Raw genomic sequence first — 22,081 nt, 5'->3', positions numbered from 1 at the left:
AGATGCTACCACTCCCTCTTCTTAGACAAGACTGCCTTCCTACCTTTACTTTGTTTGGCTTTTAATGCTAATTGGCGAGATAAATCTTCACAAACACTGGATGAAAATGTTTCTTATTGGGTAGATTGAGAAGATTCAAAGCAGATTAAAAAGAATAGCATTTTGAAGTGATCAAATCAGAACTTGAGAAAAGATTATGAGACGATGCCTATGTGACATTTGCTGGCAAAAAAGGTAGGATTTGCAACTAATTTTTAAATTTTAATTTGGTAGAGGAACAAATAAAACAGGGTATGATTCAATAGTGAATACAAATGTGGAACAATATTAGTTTGATAAAAACAGGAGAAAGTGTGAATCACAATTTGAAAGAAAACTTCTTGAAATGGATGTATTATTGATATCTTTCTCCAGTTAAACTATTAAATAAGTAATACTTATTAAGTATTGTTGGAAATGTCTTTTTTTAAAAGAGCTGTTTCATTTTTTTCATTTGTGGGGGAAATATAAGAAAGCAAAAGAATATTAAAAGATGACCCAATTGTATTTACCAATTTTTTAAAAAACGAATTAAAATTAAAATTATTTTTTTAACTTGGGATTTTTGAGAAGATTTCTAAACTTAGAACAAGAGCATGACAGATGAATTTGGGATGATAGCAGTACAGATAAAAAGGTAAAGGTTTTCCCCTGACGTTAAGTCCAGTCGTGACCGACTCTGAGGGTTGGTGCTCATCTCCATTTCTAAGCCGAAGAGCCGGCGTTCTCCGTAGACACCTCCAAGGTCATGTGGCCGGCATGACTGCCTGGATGCAGAGACTGTCGATAGGCTCATTGCTGCAGCTAGACCGACCACTTGCTCCCTCAATCCGTGTCCCTCTTGGTTGGTGAAATCCTGCTTGGAGGGATTACGTGACCCTCTGTTGAAGATAATAAACAGCTCCCTTGAGCAAGGAGTATTTCCAGAGGGCTTAAAAGAGGCGGTGGCCTCTCCTCTGCTGAAAAAAAGATTTAGATCCAGCTACCACCCAATTTCGAATCTTTCATTTCTGGGCAAGGTGATTGAGAGGGCAGTAGCGGTGCAACTGCAGCAGTTCCTAGACGACACAGCCAGACTGGATCCTTCCCAGTCCGGCTTCCGTGTGGGGCATGGGACAGAGACTGTATTGGTTTCCATCACGGATCATCTTCGATGCTAACATTGACCAAGGCGGGTTGGTGCTGCTTGTGTTACTGGATCTCACAGCAGCATTTGACACAATCACAATCTTCTGACCCACCGCCTTGCCGTTGCTGGAGTCAGGGGGACAGCTTTAAATTGGCTAGCCTCCTTTATTCACAACCGTGGACAGCGAGTAGAGAGGGGAGGCCTGGTCTCTGAAAGGTCCCCTCTACTTTGTGGGGTTCCTCAGGGGGCCATTCTCTCCCCTCTGTTGTTTAACATCTATATGCAACCACTTGCTCAGCTGGTCCGGGATTTTGGGCTTGAGTGTTATCAATACGCTGACGACACTCAGCTTGTGTTAAAGATAGAAAGCCGACCGGACTCTGTACCCGACAATTTTCATCAGTGTCTCAAGGCCATTGTTGGATGGTTACGTTCCAGCAGGTTGAGGGTGAATCCAGCAAAGATCCTATGGCTGGGTTGACCGGGCAGCGGAGATATCCAGTTGCCAACCCTGGATAGCGAAGCGTTACACTCGTCTTCACTGGTAAAGAGCCTGGGAGTCCTCTTGGACCCTTTACTGACGATGGAGGCCCAGGTCTCCGCCGTTAGCAAAACCCCCTTTTTTCATCTTCGGCAGGCTAGACGGCTAGCCCCCTATCTGTCTAGGGATGACTTAGCTACGGTGATCCAGGCTGTGGTCATCTCAGTTTTAAGACCTTGCATCTAACAACAACTAGACACAGAACCTTTTCAGCAGTGGTGCCATCTCTCTGGAACACTCTGCCACCTGAAGTTCGTGCCTTACGGGACTTGTCAGCCTTTCGCAGGACATGTAAGACACACCTGTTTCAGCAGGCTTTTGATTTCTGTTATTGGTGTTTTTAAGATGTTTTAAAGATGTTTTTAAGATGTTTTCAAATTGTTAGATTTTATCCTGTTCTTGTAAGCCGCCCCGAGCCCTAGGGGAGTGGCGGCATATAAGTTTGAATAATAAATAAATAAATAAATAAATAAAAGCGATTCTCAAAATGTGCAAAATGTACAAACTCTTAACAAGGACTTTGGTCGGGTCGGAGAGGGATACCATTACTCATCAACCTCTCCATAAGCTATAGAGCATTTTTAATTGTTTCTTGAAAGAGGGGAGGGAAGAGGGTGTTCTAAGTTCAAAGGGGAAGGAGTTTCAGAGAGAAGGAACAACCCCAGAGAAAGCCCTCTCTCATACGCCCACAACTGCACTTGAGATGGTGGTGGGACCAAGAGGAGGGCCCCCTCCAATGATTGCAGTAGCCGGGACAGGGATGTGGGTTCTTAACTTAGTCTCAGCCTGAACCGTTTAGGGCAGTTGTTCCCAACCTTTGGTCCTCCAGGTGTTTTGGATTTCAATTCCTAGAAATCGCAGCCATCTTACCAGCTGTAAGGAATTGTGTGAGCTGAAGTCCAAAACATCTGGAAGACCAAAGGTTGGGAACCACTGGTTTAGGGCTTTATAGGTAACTAGCTGTGCCCGGCCAAGCTTTGCTGTGGTGAAGTATGGTGGCATGGGAAATAAAGTATTGAGGAATTGGTGGTAGTTAAGGTAAAGGGTAAAGGTTTTCCCCTGACATTAAGTCCAGTCGTATCTGACTCTGGGGGTTGGTGCTTGTAATGAAGTGGGGTTTTTTTAGTTTATAGATGCTATGTTTAACTGTGTTTTAAAAGGGTCAATATTTCAGTTACTCTGCACTCATGAGTTGGTTGCCATGGAGAAGGGGGCAGAGCCAACTGCCATTTTGTTGAAGAAGTGCAGAATTTGAAAAAAGCAGTTAGTCTATGCCCTGCTTAGGTACAGTAAAGTCTGATTCTCAGTTGGAGAATCAGGGAGACTCAAGTGCTTTTTGAGTCAATTTAAAATAAGTTTGGTGACTTATTTTAAGGTAGTCTGTTTCCAGATAAGGAACAGATAAGGAACAGGGTGACTGCAGTTTAAAGCAGTAGAGAAGGAAGTGATATTTTAAGGAATTTGAAACACCTCAATATAGCTTTGCAACAGTTAATATAAGTGCCTCTAAAGAGAAGTTACTGTAACCATTAAGCTTGTGCCTGAATAAACATGTTATTGTTCTTTCTACCATCTAAGCTTCTGTCATCTATATTACCATCTAAAGCAAACAAGGAGAAAGAAGAAAAATCAAATTTAAAAAGTCTCCTCTCTAAGTAGCTAGTGGCTATATCTTCCAATAGTGGTGGCAAAAGTTGATAATCCCCTTAACATCTGGTGGCCGCATTATAAACATCTTTACCTCTGGTGGCAGCTTTTTAATAAAACATCTTTAATAACTGGTGGCAGCAGATATAAAATATATAATAATAATATAAATATAATTAATTAATAGAAACTCATCCACATCTCCGCAATTGGTATCAGAGGTGGGATTTTAAAAAGATTCCTCCCTGTCTGACATCGTTGCAGTGCTCATCTCAATTTCTAAGCCGAAGAGCTGGCGTTGTCCGTAGACGATTCCAAGGTCATGTGGCATGACTGCATGGAGCGCCATTACCTTCCTGCCATTACCTATTGATCTACTCACATTTGCATGTTTTTGAACTTTAGGGTTGGCAGAAGCTGGGGCTAACAGTGGGGGCTCACTCCGCTCCCCCAATTCAAACTTGCGACCTTTCGGTCCACAAGTTCAACAGCTCATAGCTTTAATACGCTGCGCCATCAGGGGATATTATTTCCTAAAGCTTGTGAATAAACAATATTTCTGATTGTTATTTTGTTTTTTGTCTGTTGGAGGCAAGAATGAATGCTGCAATTAGGCAAAATGATTAGCATGCAATGGCCTTGCAGCTTTAAAGGCTGGCTGCTTCCTCCCTGAGTGAATTTTTTGTTGGGAGGTGTTAGATGGCCCTGATTGTTTCCTGTCTGGAATTCCCTTGTTTTTAGAGTGGTGTTCTTTGCGATATTTTATGTGCTTCTACTGTCTGTGTAGATGAAAAAGTACCCATATGCAGTGCTTGAGCGCACACAGTTCCCCCAAAAAATCTGTGACCCTGAGAAAACAGAGGATTTGCCAGACTTTGATGATGGGAATACTTTGTTGGGAGGTGTTAGCTGGCCCTGATTGTTTCCTGTCTGGAATTCCCCTGTTTTCAGAGTGTTGTTCTTTATTTAGTGTTCTGATTTTAGAGATTATATTGTTCTGTTTTATTAAACCGCAGTAATTTTTATATATTCTGATTTTAGTGTTTTTGAATACTTGAAGCCAGATTATATTCATGTTCACGGTTCACAGCAACACAATAATAATAATAATAATAATAATAATAATAATAATAATAATAATAATAATAATGACTTTGGTAATACACACTGCTTCACTCCCTTCTCAGCTTCCTTTCTGGAAGAATCCTTTCTTGGGAGGTGTTAGCTGGCCCTGATTGTTTCCTTTGTGTAATTCCCAATTTCCCTGATTTCAGAGTGTTGCTCTTTATTTAGTGTCCTGGTTTTAGAGATTATATTGTTCTGTATTATTATACCACAGTAATTATGTCATATTGTAACAAAACAGCTATCAACAGGTCACATAATCAAATGGAGAGAGAGCACATGTGTTCTGCAGCCCCTTTTATAACCTCAGAAACCATAAAGGAAGCTGCACATCAGAAAATACATGCAGGAACAAAACCCCGAGATGGCTTTCCCTATTAGAGGCAATGCAAAGAAGACTGTTGGGGTGGGCAGCCTGGCCAAAATATGGTGAAATAATTAGGAAAAGAGATCAAGACTACGAAATCATACCACAACAGGAATTAAAAGATCTTTATAGTAACACGACCTGGCTACAATACAGGCAACTTAAAGATTACTTTGACAAAGACAGAAGACACTGATTCATGGGAAAAGACAATTTATGGGATAGAATATTTTCTTCTGGAGGGAAATTAATAACCAAAATATAAAAACATTCTTTTGGAGTGGAATGCAGAGACGGAATTAGTCAAAAATAGTATGGTCAAATGGGCTAAAAACATCGTTAGACCAATTTTAATGGAAGAGTGGGAAGTCTGCTGGAATAGAAAAATTAAATTCACATATGCATACGAATTAAAAGAAAATTGGATGAAAATGCTACATAGATGGCATACTACCCCCCAAAAATTAGGTACAATAAATAAATCGGTGAATACTAAATGTTAGAAGTGTGGAGAAGAAGAAGGGACTTACCACCATATGTGGTAGTTGTGCAAAAAAGCAAGGGAATTCTGGAACACGATACATGAAAGCACTCAGAAAATTTTAGAGACCAAATTTCAAAAATTACCAGAAACATATCTATTAGGCATATCTAAAATACCCCTGACACAAATGAGGAAAAGATCCTAACATATCTCGTAACAGCAGCTAGAATAACATACGCAAGATATTAATCTTAATCGCCAAACAGCAGGGAAAACCAAGGAAAGAAACTGACTGGACTCAAGTAGAAAAATACTTAAAATTAAGAAAAATAGGAATGTAAGCAAAAGGGAAGAAATATCCGAGATCTTACTCTCCCTAACCCTACGCCCCTCTTCTACCCTCTTACCTGCCCCCCAATCCCCTCCTCCTTCCTTTTTTATATACATGTATTTACTAAAATTTAAAATAAAGATTATTTTATATAAAAAAGAAAAGAAAATACATACAGGAAACAGTAAGCAACAAGATCATAGACAAACCGATTGCTAGAGAAGGTTTGGTGAAGGTTGTTATTTCCAACAATAATAACAATATATAGAATTACTGTATATACTTTTAGTAGGTAAACTTTGGAAATCATTTTAATGTGTTTAAGATTTTGATTGTTGCCATATGTTTTACTATTATGTGGAGTTTTGTGTTTGTTTTGATCTGTTTGTTTAGATTGTTACTGTGATTTCTTTGAATTTAAAAAAAGTTTCCAAAGTACTGTAGTGCATTTCAGTGTATTCAGCACCCATTCTAAAATTATGGAAATAATCTATGGTCTTGATTTTTGTTTTCTTAATATTTAGTTTTATCTCTGCTTTTTCTTTTTCTTCCTTAATCATTTGAATTACGTGTTATTTCTTGTTAGCAATAAGTTGTCAACAGCATGTTTCAAACTGTTGACGTTCCTTCCAGTTTTCGTTTCCTTCCTCTGAGGGCTCTTCCACACACCCATATAGCCCAGAATACCAAGGCAGAAAATTCCACAATATCTGCTTTGAACTGGGATATCTGAGTCCACACTGCCATATATTCCAGTTCAAAGCAGATAATGTGGGATTTTATTCCGCTGTGTGGTAAGCGCCTGAGTTGACTCCTGGTTTCCATGTCATGTTTGCAGCTACTTTCCAAGAGGCTGAGTCCTGTGTACTGCACAGGAGTGTATCTAAAACTCTGGTCTTCCAGGTTTATGGACTTCAGCTCCCAGAATCCCTGAACACTACCCAAAGCAGCTGAGGCTTCTGGGAGTTGAAGTTCTACACCCGTGGAGACCTAACTGTAGGGCGTTGCAGCGTAAACCAATCAGATGGTGGCAGGCGTCCTCGCCCATTCGCGGCCTTTGTGACGTCACCTGCTAGCGGGTGCTATGGCTATGCGTTCGGTTGCCAGGCAACAGCAACGCGTAGCCATAACACCCGCTTAGCAGGGGACGCCACAAATGCCGTCCCTTGATTGGCTTACACTGGTCTGTAGCTTTCCGTCCCTTTGCAGCTCTTTCCCTGGGACGCCACAGATCGCTGACTGGGGAGGAATCGATCTGCCTCTTAATCCCAGTCAATACGCTCAGCTAGAGCAGAGGTAACAGAGCGCGGGGTTTGGGTCATTGTTTCCCCAACTCGGGTCCTCCAGGAGTTTTGGACTTCATCTCCCAGAATCCCCGATCATTGGCCGAGGAAGCAGGGGCTTCTGGGAGTTGGAAGGAGTAGGATTTTGCAGTCACTAAGCAACGGAAAACGTTTGATCCTTCTGATTTTTGGGACTTCAACTCCCAGAAGCCCCACCTAGCTTGACTAGTGATCAGGAATGCTGGGAGCTGAAGTCAAAAACCTTTGTGGGGAACCAAAAGGTTGGGAACCACTGTCTACAGAGGAACAATAACGCTATGTAACTAAATTTGGAAAAAAATTGTTTCTGGTTTGAAAGTGTCGTTTCCTGTTTAATTGTGTGGTCCTTACTTTGGAGGTAGTTGTTATACTTTGTTATACTTACAAGATGCCTAAAAAGCGGAACATGAAATAAAAACATAAAACATGAAATAAAACACAATTTACAATATAATTGAAAAACATATAAGCATGTAAACAATATAAAACTCAGAATAAAACAGCACTCATCCATCAAGGGCAGTTGCTAATATAAACATGGCCAGGCTGTAAATAATAGGACAAGGGAATGGGAATAAGTGCAGAGCTGTAACCATAGGACGAGGGAATGGGATAATGTGCAAGGCTGCATAACAAATTTGTAGATCAGTTAGGGACTAGGCATTCCCAAAAACTTGTTTGAACAGCCAGGTCTTCAGCTCCCTACGGAAAGAGGACAGTGTGGGGGCTTGCTTGATCTCCCTGGAGAGGGTGTTCCAAAGCCGGGGGGCCACCACCGAGAAGGCCCTCTCCCTCGTCCCCACCAACAGCGCTTGAGACAGTGGCAGGACTGAGAGGATGGCCTCCCCGGCAGATCTTAGAGCCTGCGCCAGTTCATAGGGATGGGTGTGTGTGTGGTCACTAAGATAGGCAGGACTCAAACTGTTTAGGGCTTTGTAGGTAATAACCTGCACTTTGAATTAGTATTACTATATTACAGTATTATTGTTAGATATGATTATATTGTATTATTATTAGTATTGTATTTTATCACATTACAATATTATTAGTATTATTATATGTATATACAATATATTATACTATGAGCATAGCACAATATTAGTAATTATGTTGTGCTATATTATTATACCACAACATGTATAATATACCACCAGTATTATGAAATGACATTTATAACCCCGGAACAAAAATTGTATTACATAGTGTAATACAAGTATAATTTTATACAGTTAAAAGGGCATATATTTCTTCTGAATGAACCCTTGAGTGCTAGTAGACTTTCTGAAAGAGTTATTTATCATGATTGTTAATAATAGTAATAGTAATAATAATAATAATAATAATAATAATAATAATTGTATTTCTTACCCACCTCTTCTTATGGTTTGAGGAGGGTTACAGAACAATTAAAGCATATAAACATTGCAAAAACACCACAAGAACACATATTAAAATATACCTCTATAAAAGCTACATGCCAAAATGTACCTCTAAAAATACATATTAAAATACACAAAACAGATTAAACAAAGGCCACACATTTAAAATTCATGTGTTGGTTGTCCAGATTTTGTCTCAACTTCTGTTCTGTTTTTGTGTTTGTTTTTAGACCCTATTAGTTCCTCCTTGGGAACTTATTCTGTTTCATCCTCTCTTCCATATCAGTTCCATAATCCTACAACAAAAACTGCTTGTATAAAAGGTAAGATTATTTGTGGATTGTGTGTCTCAAGGTCCGACATTATATCAAATCTGTCAGCTGGGAACCTATCATAAGCATAGCCTCAGTTCCTTCATTTGTTTTATGGGGTTAATCCCAGTGTTTTCTTCCAGAAGAATACTTACAAGAATTACAGTTTGAGGTAACAAAGAAACGCAAAGGCAACTGCATTGACCAAAACAACATAAGTTGATTGTGAAGTAGAATTTAGTCCAGAGGAATTTAGCCCAGAGGCATATGTGCATATTTTCAAAAGACAACATAGTTTTTCCACCAATAAAGGAATCACAATTGTGATGTTGTGATGTTTATGTAATCACATCTGTTTGCTTATCCGCATTCAGAGGATGAAACCTAGAACCATCACATCACTTCATTTAGTTTCATTTAAATGTCTGTCAATCCCTCCTTTGTCAAGTCATTGTGGGATGTAATGAAGATACTATGATGTCAAGTGATCACAATGAAGTCATCCCTGCCACATCTGCGTGTGTGTATGTATGTATGTATGTGTGTGTGTGTGTGTGTATGTATGTGTGTGTGTGTGTGTGTATGTATGTGTGTGTGTGTATATATATATATATATATATATATATATATATATATATATATATATATATAAAAGGGCTGGTCTGACAAAGCAATCTGGAGATCTCAAAATCTTGCATATATTTTTCTGGTAGAGGTATTGCCACGTACTATATGACCCCCCCATTTTATCCATCAGTGGTGATACTTGTTTTTATTACCTCATTTTTATATAGTAATACTGTATTCTGTGTTTTAATTGTAATTGAATTATTTATTTATTTTATTTTATTGTTTTGTTGACACTATTTTTAGTAATTGATACTTGTTTTAACTAGTTATGTTTTGTCTCTGTTTTGGGCTTGGCCCCATGTTAGCCTCTCCGAGTCCCTTTACGGAGATGGTGGCGGGATAGAAAAATAAATTATTGTTATTATTATTATTATTATTATTATTATTATTATTATTATTATTATTATTAAAGTATGGTCAAACCACAGTCTTTCTGCCACTCCTCCTGCTCATATTCTCCCATTAAATTCCCACATTTGCTTCCCTATATGTGGGACTCAACTAAGAGAAAAAGAAGCACATCAGTAATTAATGTTCTCCAACTGCTTTGGCCCTTCAATATTATTGTTAATATTAGATAAGAAAAGTGTGCTTTGAAAATGCAATCAATGTTCATTGCAGCTTTATCTCTGAAAGCATTGAATAGAGGTGTGCAAAGACAACACATAAAGAATTCTCATTTGAGCACAGATTCTTGCTCAGGAAGAAACTTTAAAAGATATTAGTTTATGATTATAATAAGAAAATATGTAGTAAGAGATAAATCTATGCTTAATATCAATGCAGCATTTTGTACAGAATGGAAACGGATGTCGAATACCTCAAGAAATGTATGGGAAAATGCTTGGCGGCTGGACTTGCTGAGGTGGCAGACCGTCAGCCGGAGGATCCAATCATTTTCCTGGCACATTGGCTTTACAACTACAATGAAAGAAGAAATTACGAAGAAAAGGTAACACAGCCCTTTCCCTTTTTTTAGAAAAGCCAGTACTGAAAAAGGCAGTCTCAATGTGACAGAGTTTATATTCATCTCCTCCTGTGTGTTGGGTTTTTCTAGATGAAGGTAGAGAGAGCTCAGCTGGAACGTGAATATGAGGATGCCATTAAAGAATTGGAGAGGAGAAGAAAACTGAAAGCAGAAGAAATTCTAGTTGCCCAGAAATATGAAGAACAGCAGATGGTCTGAATCTTTTATGTTTAAGTTGAACCCTTTCTTTTCAAACCAATATTTATTTGACCACTGAAACAGCTGAGTTGACCTCCAAGGTGGATCAAGTGCCAATTTTTTTTTTTAAATTCAGTATTTCCACTATTATTTGTGGTCACCGAGTTTTGAACAAAAAAGTTAAGATACCATTTTAGTAAGTCATTGTGTTAATTAAATTACAGTGTTTGTTTTATAAAGATAGAACAGTTAGAAAAACAGTACAGAAAAATTAATTGATGAAGCAACTTCAGAGGAAAGCCTTAAAGCCCCTCTGAACAAACATTGCCCAAGAAAATCCCATGATAGGTTTGCCAAGAAAACCTCATGATAGGAGTACCATAAGTTATACATTATTCAAAGGTCCCTTCCACACAGTCGAATAAAATCCCCCATTATATGCTTTGAACTTGGATATATGGTAGTGTGGACTTAGATATTCCAGTTCAAAGCAGATATTGTGGGTTATTCTGCCTTGATATTCTGGGTTATGTGGCTGTGTGGAAAGGCCCAAAGGCATAGCAACAGCAGTGTTGCATCCTATCAGTAAATCTGTTGAAAATGGAAAGGAATAATGAACAATATTCATAAAGGGTGTATGAAGCCTTCATCTCTATATGTATAAAATATAATACACATATAAAATATTTATTGTCTGCTTTGAGCTGCATTATATGGCAGTGTAGACCCAGGGCCCTTCCACACAGCCATATAACCCAGAATATCAAGGCAGATAATCCAGAATATCTACTTTGAACTGGGTTATCTGAATACACACTGTCATATAATCCAGTTCAATGTGGATTTTATACTGCTGTGTAGAAGGGACCACATATTATCCAGTTCAAAGAAAGCAATGTGGATTATCTGATTTGATAATCTGGATTATATGGCAGTGTAGAAAACCTAAGAACATAGATGTGAGTTTCAACATTATTGTCCCTTTTAATAGTGAACTTGGATGATAGAACGACAGTTTTTGTGTTTCTTTTAGACATAATGGACAGTGGAAAGGAATATTTTCTACATTTCCAGGGGATTGACAATGCATAACAGTAAAAAGTACATAAAGTTGAAAAAGGCATTAAAGAATAACAGAACTGTTCTGTAGGCTTCAGATACTTTATGGGATATCAGAGAGATCTCAGAACATGGGAAAGAAAACAAAAATATAATATTTGCAAATTTTAAACAGTTCTACAAGTCTTTGATTTCAGGCAACCTGGAATCTTGAATTATACTGCTCCTATTAGTGGCTGGGGAGACCCTACAAAACGTCTTTCATAAACAGGACTTTGATTATGCAAGAATAGCTGTTTCTGACTGCTGCTTAAAATTCCTTCTTCACGTGATCCTTGTTTACTCCCTCCTATTTTCCTGTATATATTTTCCTGTCCTGCAGCTATGATAAAGTTGTTATTCATACTGCATAATCAAATTTTAAAGCTTTTGGTGTAAAATATTGTAGCTCTCCATATTGCTATTCCACTCTATACCATGCATAGAGGAATAGCTGCACATTTGAGTGATACCTAGATTCAGGTCGAATCCTTTCACACAACATATTAACCTTCTATGTGTAAGGAAGCTTATTTTATCATAAAATCATAAGTGAAGTAACTTTATCTGGTAAGATTCTGTTATTTTGTGGATAGGATAATGTTCTTTAAAGAGTTTTGTTCAACCACTAGGATTGAAAAGAATGGGCTGAAAAATCACTTCATATAAATCAAGGTTTATCATTTACATTCCCATTTAATCTCCAGGATAGCTAAATGCTGGGTCAGAAAGGAAACATCTGCACTAGACACTGATCAGATCATAATTCTATAATACTATAATTTAACTGCTAAGCCAGAATTACGGGAATCATGAGTATAAAAGCAAACCAGCTTCTAAAAGTAATAGAGAGTTAATATTAGACAAAAATGTTAAGAATTGAGTAAATATTAGGCGCAGGCAGATTATTTCCATTCCATGAGAAGACCAGATATTTACTAGATAAGAATTTTGTTTTCTTGTTCACAGAAATGTAAACATTTACGGAATAGTGTTTCTCTTGAAGAGAAATGTACATTTTTAAAGTATCGATTGGTTTGTCCTAAGCAGAAATAAGAACTAAATAACTTTTAACTCAAGCCCCTTTGAGCTTTTGAATTACCTGGTTAATCTACACTATAGAATTAATACTGCTTGACACCACTTTAGTTGCCATGGCTCAATGCTATGGGTTAATAGAAATTGTTGTTTTACAGTGTCTTTTTCCTTTTCTGCCAGAGTGCTGGTGCCTCACCAGTATACAACTCCCTTGTTTCCATAGCATTGAGCCATGACGGTTAAAGTGCTATCAAACTGCAATAATTCAACACTGTATGTAGTTTCACTCATACTGTGGCTATGTTTAACTATGTGTACATCTCTTTTAAAAATGTATTTCAGAAAGGAAGCTTTCATAGTTCTATGTTCTCATGCTTATGTGTCAGAACCCTGCTACTAGAGCCTGGATGTGGCTCTGAGTTTCAGGGTCACTGACATTGATAAGACACCTGCGTCCCAGGACTCGGAGGAGAAACGGCTGATGGACTTGGCGGGGAATTTGCGCGGGGTTTTACTGAGCGGGAAGAGACTGTTCAAATGAGGGGGAGGGTATATAAAGGAGGGTTGGCCGGAGCCTCCCATTCTTGGCTTTTCTGATGTTCATGTTTCCTACAGTAAAAGTTTCTGGTGATATCACAGAGAGTCTTGTGTGTTCATTCAGGAGCGGCTGTGGTGAGCTGACACTAAGCCAAGAATACGGACACCATCCCGCTGTAGCGGTGAGGTGTAACATGCAAGTGGAGGATGAAGAGCTCTTGGGCGCCGGAGGAGGAAGGTCGGAAAGGGCCACTCCCGAGACGGACGCTGAGTTCCACCAGCTGGCGGCCCTGGCGTCCTCCACCGCTTATGCCCAGCCAAATGGGGTAACCCAGAGGCGTGGAGTGGTGCGGGGAGACAGCACCGGAGGAGAGGAAGGTTCACCTTCCCCAGGCCCGCAAAAGATGGTGTTTCTGGAGGAGAGGATGTCGGCGATGGAGACCACCCTGGCAGTGATGTCGAGGGCGATGGAGCGCCTGGCGGTTTTGGCGGAGCCGGAGCGAGGAAGGGAACTCCGGGCTAGCTCAATGTGGGACGTGAGCATGGGAAGCAGCCAGGGCTTTGCAGACCTCCCAGCACCGAAGGGAAGGGAAATGCGAAAGGAGCCCGGTGCCCGGCCCAAGATCCAAACGAGCCTGACGCGGGTGGAGGAGAGTGACGACGAAGGGGAAAAGCCTCCGAGAATCCCGGCTACGCTCCCAACTGAGACCCTGGTGCCCCTGGCGAATGCCGGGCGTGGCACAGGACAAAGGGAAGCAGCAGCGGGGCCCACTGGCCCGCAAGGGGGCTTGCGACGGGCGGAGGATTGGGGATTGCCACCACAGGGACCCCTACCGAGACGAGAGGAACTAAGGATCGAGTTTGGGGGAGAGTCCTCTGAACTGGATTTTTTCCTGACCACGGTGAGGGGCTATATGGAGGACAATGCCCACACTTTCAGAACGGAATCCAGCCGGGTACGGGCCATTGGTGCAGTGTTGGAGAGGGGAGCGGCCAGCTGGTACGTTCAACTACACGCGCGGCGCGACCCATGTCTGGGATCACTCCGACGCTTTATGGGGGCCCTGGAGACCCGTTTCCGAGATCCACTGGAGCAGATCCGGGCGAGGGAGGAGTTGAAGACCGTCTCCCAGGGGCAGAGGTCGGTATCTGAGTATGCGGAGGAGTTCCAATGCGTCGCTGAAAAGGTGCCGGAATGGTCTGCAGTGACAAAGATAGAACTCTTCAAAGAGGGTCTCAGGCGGGAGATCCTCTCCTGGGCGGTGCATCGTGATGAGCCTGACACACTGCGCGGATGGATTCAGCTGGCGGGGCGCGTCGAGACATCGCTGGCCCAGGCGAGGAGGCACCGAGGAGGGCTACAGCAGCGGCCGCAGATGAAAGAGGGGAGCCGGAAGGAGGGATCAACCCCAGCCGGGAGGAGAACGGAGCCGCCAGGGAACGTGAGCACCAGCAGGAGGGGCTGCTTCGTGTGCGGCCGTTTGGGCCACAGGGCTGCCGAGTGCTGGCAGAGAAAAGGGGAAGGCGGAGGCCCGCCCAAACCAAGAGCCGTGGCAGGGAAACGCGCCGAGGAAGAACCACCGATGAGGCACCACTCGGGGGGGTTGGTAAGTCAGGACAAAGCCATGATAGTGGTCCCCATTCAGCTGGAAAGTGGCAGCAAACAAGCAACCTGCAAAGCATTTGTGGATTGTGGATGTTCCAGGAACATCATCTCCCCTGAATTAGCCGAGGGATTGGGATGCGAAAGAACGAACCTAGAATCCCCAATAGCTTTTTCGCAGTTGGACGGATCCACAGCATCGGGATCATTAGCTAAGTACAGTGCCGAAGATGTAAAGTGTAAGATAGGGAGTTGGGAAGGAAAGGTGTCATTTGTGATATCACAAATAGCCAGCTATAATGTTATACTAGGCATGCCATGGCTGGGGCAGGCCAACCCGCAAATCAACTGGGAGGATAAGAGCATGATCTTCAGGATGAAGTTGGAAGAAGGGAGCCAGGAAGTGGAGAGAGAGCCGGGGAAAAGGGGGGAGGAAGACTCTATCAGGATAGCAGAACTGGCAGATAAATTACCCCCAGAGTATCGGGATTTTGTGGACGTATTTGATGAGAAGGAAGCAGACAGTTTCCCACCGAAGCGGAGAGTTGAAGTGAAGATAGAGCTAGTCCCAGGAGCAGAGCTTCCTAAGGCAAAAATATACCCAATGTCGGCTAGGGAAAAGGAGGAACTGAGAAAATACATTGATAAAAACCTAGCGAGGGGTTTCATAGAGCCTTCAAATTCCCCTCTAGGGGCGCCTGTGTTGTTCAGGCGCAAAAAGGACCAAACGCTGAGGCTCTGCATTGACTACAGGGGCCTGAATGCAATCAGTTCTGGAAATAAATACCCCCTACCTTTAGTGAAGGACTTGATCGCCCAGTTATCGGAGGGACAGATATTCACTAAATTGGACTTAATTGAAGCATACCATAAATTGCAGATTAAACCAGAGGACAGGTGGAAGACGGCCTTCTCCTGTGCATTCGGATTATTCAATTATCGTGTGCTCCCTTTCGGTTTGTGCGGCGGAGGCGCCGCGTTCATGCAATTAATCAACGAAGTGTTGCATCCATTGTTGTACAAGGGAGTCTTTGTTTTTTTAGATGACATATTGTTAGTATCTCGGACTAAGGAGCAACACGTAGAACTAGTCAGGGAAGTCCTGCAAAAGTTGAGAGAAGCAAAACTGTATGCGAAGCTTGCCAAGTGCGAGTTCAATAAAGACCAGATAGACTTTCTGGGGTATAGGATTTCCTCCCAGGGAGTGGCGATGGACCCTGCGAAGGTAGAAGACGTGAGGGGGTGGGAAGCCCCCAAAACACGGAAGCAGCTGCAATCCTTCCTAGGGTTCGCAAACTTCTATAGAACATTTATCAAGGACTTTGCGCGCCTCACTTTGCCATTAACGGATTTGTTAAAGACTAAAGGTAGGGGAGAAACAGCCAAAGTGAAGGCCCCAGGGGCCAAACTGACCTGGACAATAGAATGCCAGGAAGCTTTCGAAGCCCTTAAAAAGCGTTTTACGGAGGAGCCTGTCCTACAGCACCCTGATATGTCTAAAGCCTTTGTATTACATTGCGATGCGTCAGACCGGGCATATGGGGCAGTTCTGCTACAGAAAGACGAGGGGGGGAACCTGAAGCCATGTGGCTATCTGTCAAAAAAGTTTAGTGATACAGAAAAAAACTGGCCGATTTGGGAGAGAGAAGCCTTAGCGATTCTAAAAGCACTAGAGTGCTGGAGACACTTCCTGGAAGGAAGTGGAACACCGTTTGAGGTGTGGACTGACCATAGAAATTTACAGTATCTAAGATCCCCTCGTAAACTATCAGCGAAGCAAATTAGATGGGCCCAATATTTCAGCCGTTTTGATTTCAGACTCAGATTCTTCCAGGGGAAACATAATATACTCGCTGACGCTCTCTCTCGGATGCCTCAGCACGGGGGAGGAATTCAGGAATCTGAAGGGAGTATTTTTCTTGATAAGCAATGGGGCCTGGCAGTACTAACTCGAGCACAAGCGGCCAAAGAAAACAAACGTACTGCCATTTCCACGGGGGGAGGAGAAATATGGGAGGAAGAGTTGAAGCGAGCGTATGGAATGGACAAATGGTTACAAACAAACAAAGAAAAGGGAGAATTGTGTGGGGATTTGGTGTTTGTAAATAAGAAATTGTATATTCCTGAATGTTTAAGACGAGAAATGTTAAGGAAGTACCATGATAACAAGGGTGCGGGTCATCTAGGCCCCACCAGGACTATTAAACTGTTGGCCAAACAATGCTGGTGGCCCGGAATGAGGAAAGACGCCAAGGGGTACGTCACGCAGTGCGAATTATGCGCAGAGGGAAAAACACCACCGGGGAAGCCCCAGGGGCTATTGCAGAAGGTGGTAGAGCCCACGAGGCCATGGGAATGCGTAGCCATGGATTTTGTAGGCGAACTACCCCCCAGCAGAGGCCACAGATACATTTGGACAATATTGGACTTATTCTCAAAACAGGCACACTTTGTGGCTCTGCCAAAACTTCCTTCAGCTGAAAAACTTGCTGATTTGTATGTGAAGCACGTATATCGCCTACATGGGTGTCCCGACAAGATAATTAGTGACCGGGGAGTCCAATTTACTGCAAAATTTTGGGGAAAATTCTTACAGCTGTTAGGAGCAGAAAGGAACCTGAGCTCGGCCTTTCATCCCGCGACCAACGGGGGGGTCGAACGTACCCAACAGACACTGTGCCAATTCTTAAGGATGTACACCAATTATAGACAGGATGATTGGGCGGACCTTCTTCCGTTTGCTGAGATGGCTTTTAACGGGGCCGTACATTCGGCCACAGGTCGTGCCCCATTCGAAATAGTATACGGACAGGAGGTGGCACCTTTCCCCAGGCTACCCGAGTGGAAGGAAGGGGAGGGCCAGACCGACGAGGAATGGCCGGCCAAAATCAAGCAAGGGTGGCGAACCGTGGTAGAGGCATTGCGGGAAACACAAAAGAAGTACAAGCTCTTTGCGGATCGTAGGCGCCGAGAGGGGGACAAATTGGGCGAAGGAGATCTGGTTTGGCTGAGCACAAAAAACCTGAAATTGGGGTTCCCATCCAAGAAATTGGCTCCACGCTATATAGGGCCATTCAGGGTAGCAAAAAGAATAAACGAAGTGACCTATGAGCTGAGGCTACCAAAGGACCTAGGAAAGGTACACCCGGTATTCCATTGCAGCCTGTTAAAAAAGTATAAAGGAACTCTGGACAGCGGAGAACAATAGTTGTGTTTAATCTTTTCCTTCCAGGACGAAGGGGAGGAGGACGCCATGTCAGAACCCTGCTACTAGAGCCTGGATGTGGCTCTGAGTTTCAGGGTCACTGACATTGATAAGACACCTGCGTCCCAGGACTCGGAGGAGAAACGGCTGATGGACTTGGCGGGGAATTTGCGCGGGGTTTTACTGAGCGGGAAGAGACTGTTCAAATGAGGGGGAGGGTATATAAAGGAGGGTTGGCCGGAGCCTCCCATTCTTGGCTTTTCTGATGTTCATGTTTCCTACAGTAAAAGTTTCTGGTGATATCACAGAGAGTCTTGTGTGTTCATTCAGGAGCGGCTGTGGTGAGCTGACACTTATGTACATGAAATGCATTTTCATTGACAGAAGAAATGTAAAGAGAAAGACGTCAACATTCCTAAAGAATATGAAACCGGAGCATCAAAGGATACATTAAAAGAGAAACAGAATCAAAATGACCTAAATATGTTAAAGAATGTGTTGAATGAGATACCTGGGGAAGTTGCAACTAATGTAACTCTTCAGGAAGCCTTGCCTGAGATAACTGTTGATGAGGATTTTGATCATGTTACCATGGACATGGATGACAGAGAAAAAAATCAGTTGGAATATTATAAAATCATGGAAAATGAAGATGATATACCTTCAGAAAATCACAGTTCAGATGAGGAATACAGGTCTAGTTCAGACCTAAACTGAGATTGACTGTACAGTGTTTCTCAAATTTTCTTGGAGGTAAGTCCCAATGAGTTAAAGAGGGCTTTGACCCAACACATTGTGTGCAAGAGTGTAATGTTAAATGAAGACGCGTCAGTTAGAGTAGGGATTTGTTTCATTGGTTTGATTTGCAGTGCTTTGAACATGATTCATGGTAATATTTTACCTCTGGGAAGTACAGTTTCCCCAACTACTTCATCAACCATCATGAACTTGGGTAGAAAAGTAATAATACTTCCATTACTAAGGTAAGAAATGAGAATGTAGTGATTCGCAGAATGGGTTTTCTATGATACGCAGGCCAACATATTCAAGTGGGGGGGGGGGGCACAGATTCAGGTACAGAAAGAAAATGTGTGCACTACAGGGTAATAGACTTCCACCCTACACACATACATACACACACACATTGAAAACAATAAGAGAACAAGAGGGGATTTTGTGGAAGAGGAGAAAGTATACATTCACTCAAGAGATGTGGAAACTTGTGCAGGTTTTCCCCCATTCAACAATCTAATAAAAAAGCCTGTATAGAAAGGGTTTATTTTCTTTAAAATTCCTAACAAAATTCTTGCTTGCCCTTCTCATGTTCATTCCAGGAAAGGGAACAAGAACTGTTAGAAGTGCTGTAGGGTTCTCCAACAATTTAACCCAGGTTTATGGACATCAGTAGGTGCTTGGGGCCACTTCATAAAATAGTCAATGATTTACTACAACCCCCCCCCCCCCCCAAAAAAAAACAACCCTTGTTAGAATCATAGAATTGGAAGAGACCCCAAGGCTATCCACTCCAACCTGCCATGCAGGAACACAGAATCAAAGCACCTCCAGCAGATGGTCATCCAGCTTGAGAACCTCCATAGGTGGTGGTGGTTAATGATGTTGATGATTATGTATTATTAATTATAGTAATACTGACCTGCCTCTCCTCAAAGCCTGAGGTGAGTTATAACACAGTTAAAATTAACAGATAAAATATACAACCATTATAATACATATATTAAATATATACCCTGTTTCCCCTAAAATAAGACATCCCCAGAAAATAAGACCTAGTAGAGGTTTTGCTGAATTGCTAAATATAAGGCCTCCCCTGAAAGTAAGACCTAGCAAAGTTTTTGTTTGGAAGCATGCCCGCCAAACAGAACATTACAGCATGCAGAATTGGTAAACATACATACCATAGAGTGTTGTACATGGAAATATTGGTAGTAACAAGAAATTATAGGATTCACAGTTTGTCTGGTTATGCTGGTTTGTGATGACAATTACTGTTCAGTATATAATAATGTTCATTTTTTGTTCAATAATAAATGTGAATTCTTCTTCATGGAAAAATAAGACATCCCCTGAAAATAAGACCTAGTGCATCTTTTGGAGCAAAAATTAATATAAGACACTGTCTTATTTTCGGGGAAACACGTAGATACTGTATTTGTACCAATAAAATGTAAATTGAAATTCATAGATTCAAACTGATTGGATAGGCCTGCCAGAAGATAGAAGTTTTCAGTTGTATCTTAAATTTCAATAGCTTGTTAGCTGTCAGAGCTCTTCTGAGAGGTTGTTCCACTGCCTCGGGGTTGCCTATGAAAAGATCCTCTGGATGATGGTTGCCAGTCGAGTTCTGGCTGGTTGAAATAAGTATTTCCCCAGAGAACCTGAGTCTTAAGGGACAGATTATATGGGAAAAGGTGATCCTGTATGTAACCATGTAGGATATTAAAGGTAATAACCAACATTTTGGACTTTGCCCAGAGGGGAAAATAACATGGAAATCAAAGAGATAATATTCTCACATCACAAAAAAGAGATGTGCAACATATGCCGTCACACACAGGCACCTTTTAGAGCTTTAGGATGTGCTTCTTCCTTTGCCCAGGTGAACTGCGGGGGCCTTACTTAGAAGCTCTGGAAATCCCAGTAACCAAAGGCACTTCAAGTAGAACAATCAAACAAAATTTTATTTTCACAAAGTCCTTGGAAGACTTGGTACATGTAATTAAAGTTGCAAATAAAAACAGTCCACTTATAAAACCTTGCAGATGTTCCTTGCTTGCTTTTCCCCTTTAAGTTGCTGGGTTAACTTCCACCAAAGGCAAAGAGGTCCTGAGATCCTCTTCACCCTAGCTCTGAGCTGCTATCAAAAGATCTATAACTATCTAAGCTCAAAGCTAGTTTTTGAGGCGAAGTTGGTAGGGCTTCCTCCAGTGGCAAAGAAATCAAAAGATGTTCGCTCCCAGTGCCAAAGCTATAAGAACAGGTCTTTCTCCTATCTATGCTTGGCACTGGTTTTAAAGGCAGCTCAATTGTTTGTACTTACGATGGCCTTTTCAGAGTTGGCCTGGCTTGGCCACACAAGCACATTATGTTGTTTCTCCTTCAGTCTAGAAGGCAGAATAGGCTTCTCAAAATGGAGCCTTCTATCCCCAGGAAAAGGGGCGGTCTCCAGAACAAAATGATACATTTGCGGCTGCAAGCAGCAAAGACTTGCAAACAGGCTAAACTATCAGATGCTGCAGAATCTGCAGCAACCCTGGAGCAAATGCAAACAGATGCTATTCCTACAACTATAAAAAATGCAAACCAAACCTCTGAGGGACGGAACACAACATGTTTCAGCAAATATGTATGTGTGAACAACCAAGTCAAATAAGTATTTCATAATAAACAAAAGCATTTTAATCTTCTGGAGATTATTTGAAGGCTTCTTCCAAAATGCATCCAGAGAGCTCCACAAGTTGTTGTTGAATACCTTCAAGTCATCTTTGGCTTATTTTGACCCTAAGGTAACCAGAATTTGTTCAGAGCCTTTTTCTTCCTCTGAGGTTGAGATAATATGATTTCCCCAAATTCACCTAGTTGGCATTTATGGCTGAGAAAGGATTCAAATTGTAGTCCCCCACTGTCATACTCCAGCACTCAAACCACCAAACAAGCAGATTTCATTAATGTGTTGTCGAAGGCTTTCATGGCCGGGATCACAGGGTTGTTGTATGTCTTTCGGGCTGTGTGGCCATGTTCCAGAAGTATTCTCTCCTGACGTTTCGCCCACATCTATGGCAGGCATCCTCAGAGGATGCCTGCCATAGATGTGGGCGAAACGTCAGGAGAGAATACTTCTGGAACATGGCCACACAGCCCGAAAGACATACAACAACCCAGATTTCATTAACTTTGGAATATTGTAAGTTACACAAAACTCTTGTCGATTGGGTTTTTGTGTGCATTTCTACTGTCAACCAGATGGTGTCGCCGCTGCTTAATAAGCCAGGAGCAAAATATTCTTGCCCTTTGCTTCTCATTCCAGCTAAATGAAAACTGTAAGTTAAAACATTTGTGTTAACAAAAACCTGTAAAAATGGTTGACAGCAAATAGCTTATGTACATTGTAA

At 41.8% G+C, this 22,081-nt stretch overlaps 2 protein-coding genes across 6 annotated transcripts in view; both read left to right on the top strand.

The window, feature by feature from the left end:
• LOC134297668 (uncharacterized) overlaps window positions 1-22,081 on the top strand; it is a 345,438-nt gene that overhangs the window by 146,337 nt on the left and 177,020 nt on the right. The window lies entirely within an intron of this gene.
• On the top strand, window positions 50-20,727 carry LOC100560195 (DPY30 domain-containing protein 2). 5 transcript variants are annotated; one of them, XM_062975834.1, is made up of 5 exons: window positions 50-234; window positions 8,595-8,687; window positions 10,092-10,257; window positions 10,363-10,485; window positions 18,336-20,727. In XM_062975834.1, the coding sequence occupies exons 3-5, from the start codon at window positions 10,105-10,107 to the stop codon at window positions 18,666-18,668; spliced, it is 609 nt and encodes a 202-aa protein (XP_062831904.1). In that variant the 5' UTR covers window positions 50-234; window positions 8,595-8,687; window positions 10,092-10,104; the 3' UTR covers window positions 18,669-20,727. The 5 variants fall into 5 exon arrangements, with proteins under 5 accessions (XP_062831904.1, XP_062831902.1, XP_062831901.1 ...); XM_062975831.1 differs by lacking the exons at window positions 50-234; window positions 8,595-8,687 and adding an exon at window positions 6,748-6,959 and having other exon boundaries at window positions 18,336-18,704; window positions 20,569-20,727; XM_008115798.2 differs by lacking the exon at window positions 50-234 and adding an exon at window positions 6,814-6,959.

The sequence above is a fragment of the Anolis carolinensis genome, chromosome 3 (assembly GCF_035594765.1).
Source record: "Anolis carolinensis isolate JA03-04 chromosome 3, rAnoCar3.1.pri, whole genome shotgun sequence".
Lineage (NCBI taxonomy): Eukaryota > Metazoa > Chordata > Lepidosauria > Squamata > Dactyloidae > Anolis > Anolis carolinensis.
This window is presented reverse-complemented; position numbering and strand designations above follow the sequence as displayed.

Coding starts and splice junctions, on each gene's coding strand:
- LOC100560195 (XM_062975831.1), top strand. CDS start 6,820: ATGCCGTCCCTTGATTGGCTTACACTGGTCTGTAGCTTTCCGTCCCTT. Junction 10,258..10,362: donor GAAGAAATTACGAAGAAAAG/GTAACACAGCCC, acceptor GGGTTTTTCTAG/ATGAAGGTAGAGAGAGCTCA. Junction 10,486..18,335: donor AATATGAAGAACAGCAGATG/GTCTGAATCTTT, acceptor TTTCATTGACAG/AAGAAATGTAAAGAGAAAGA.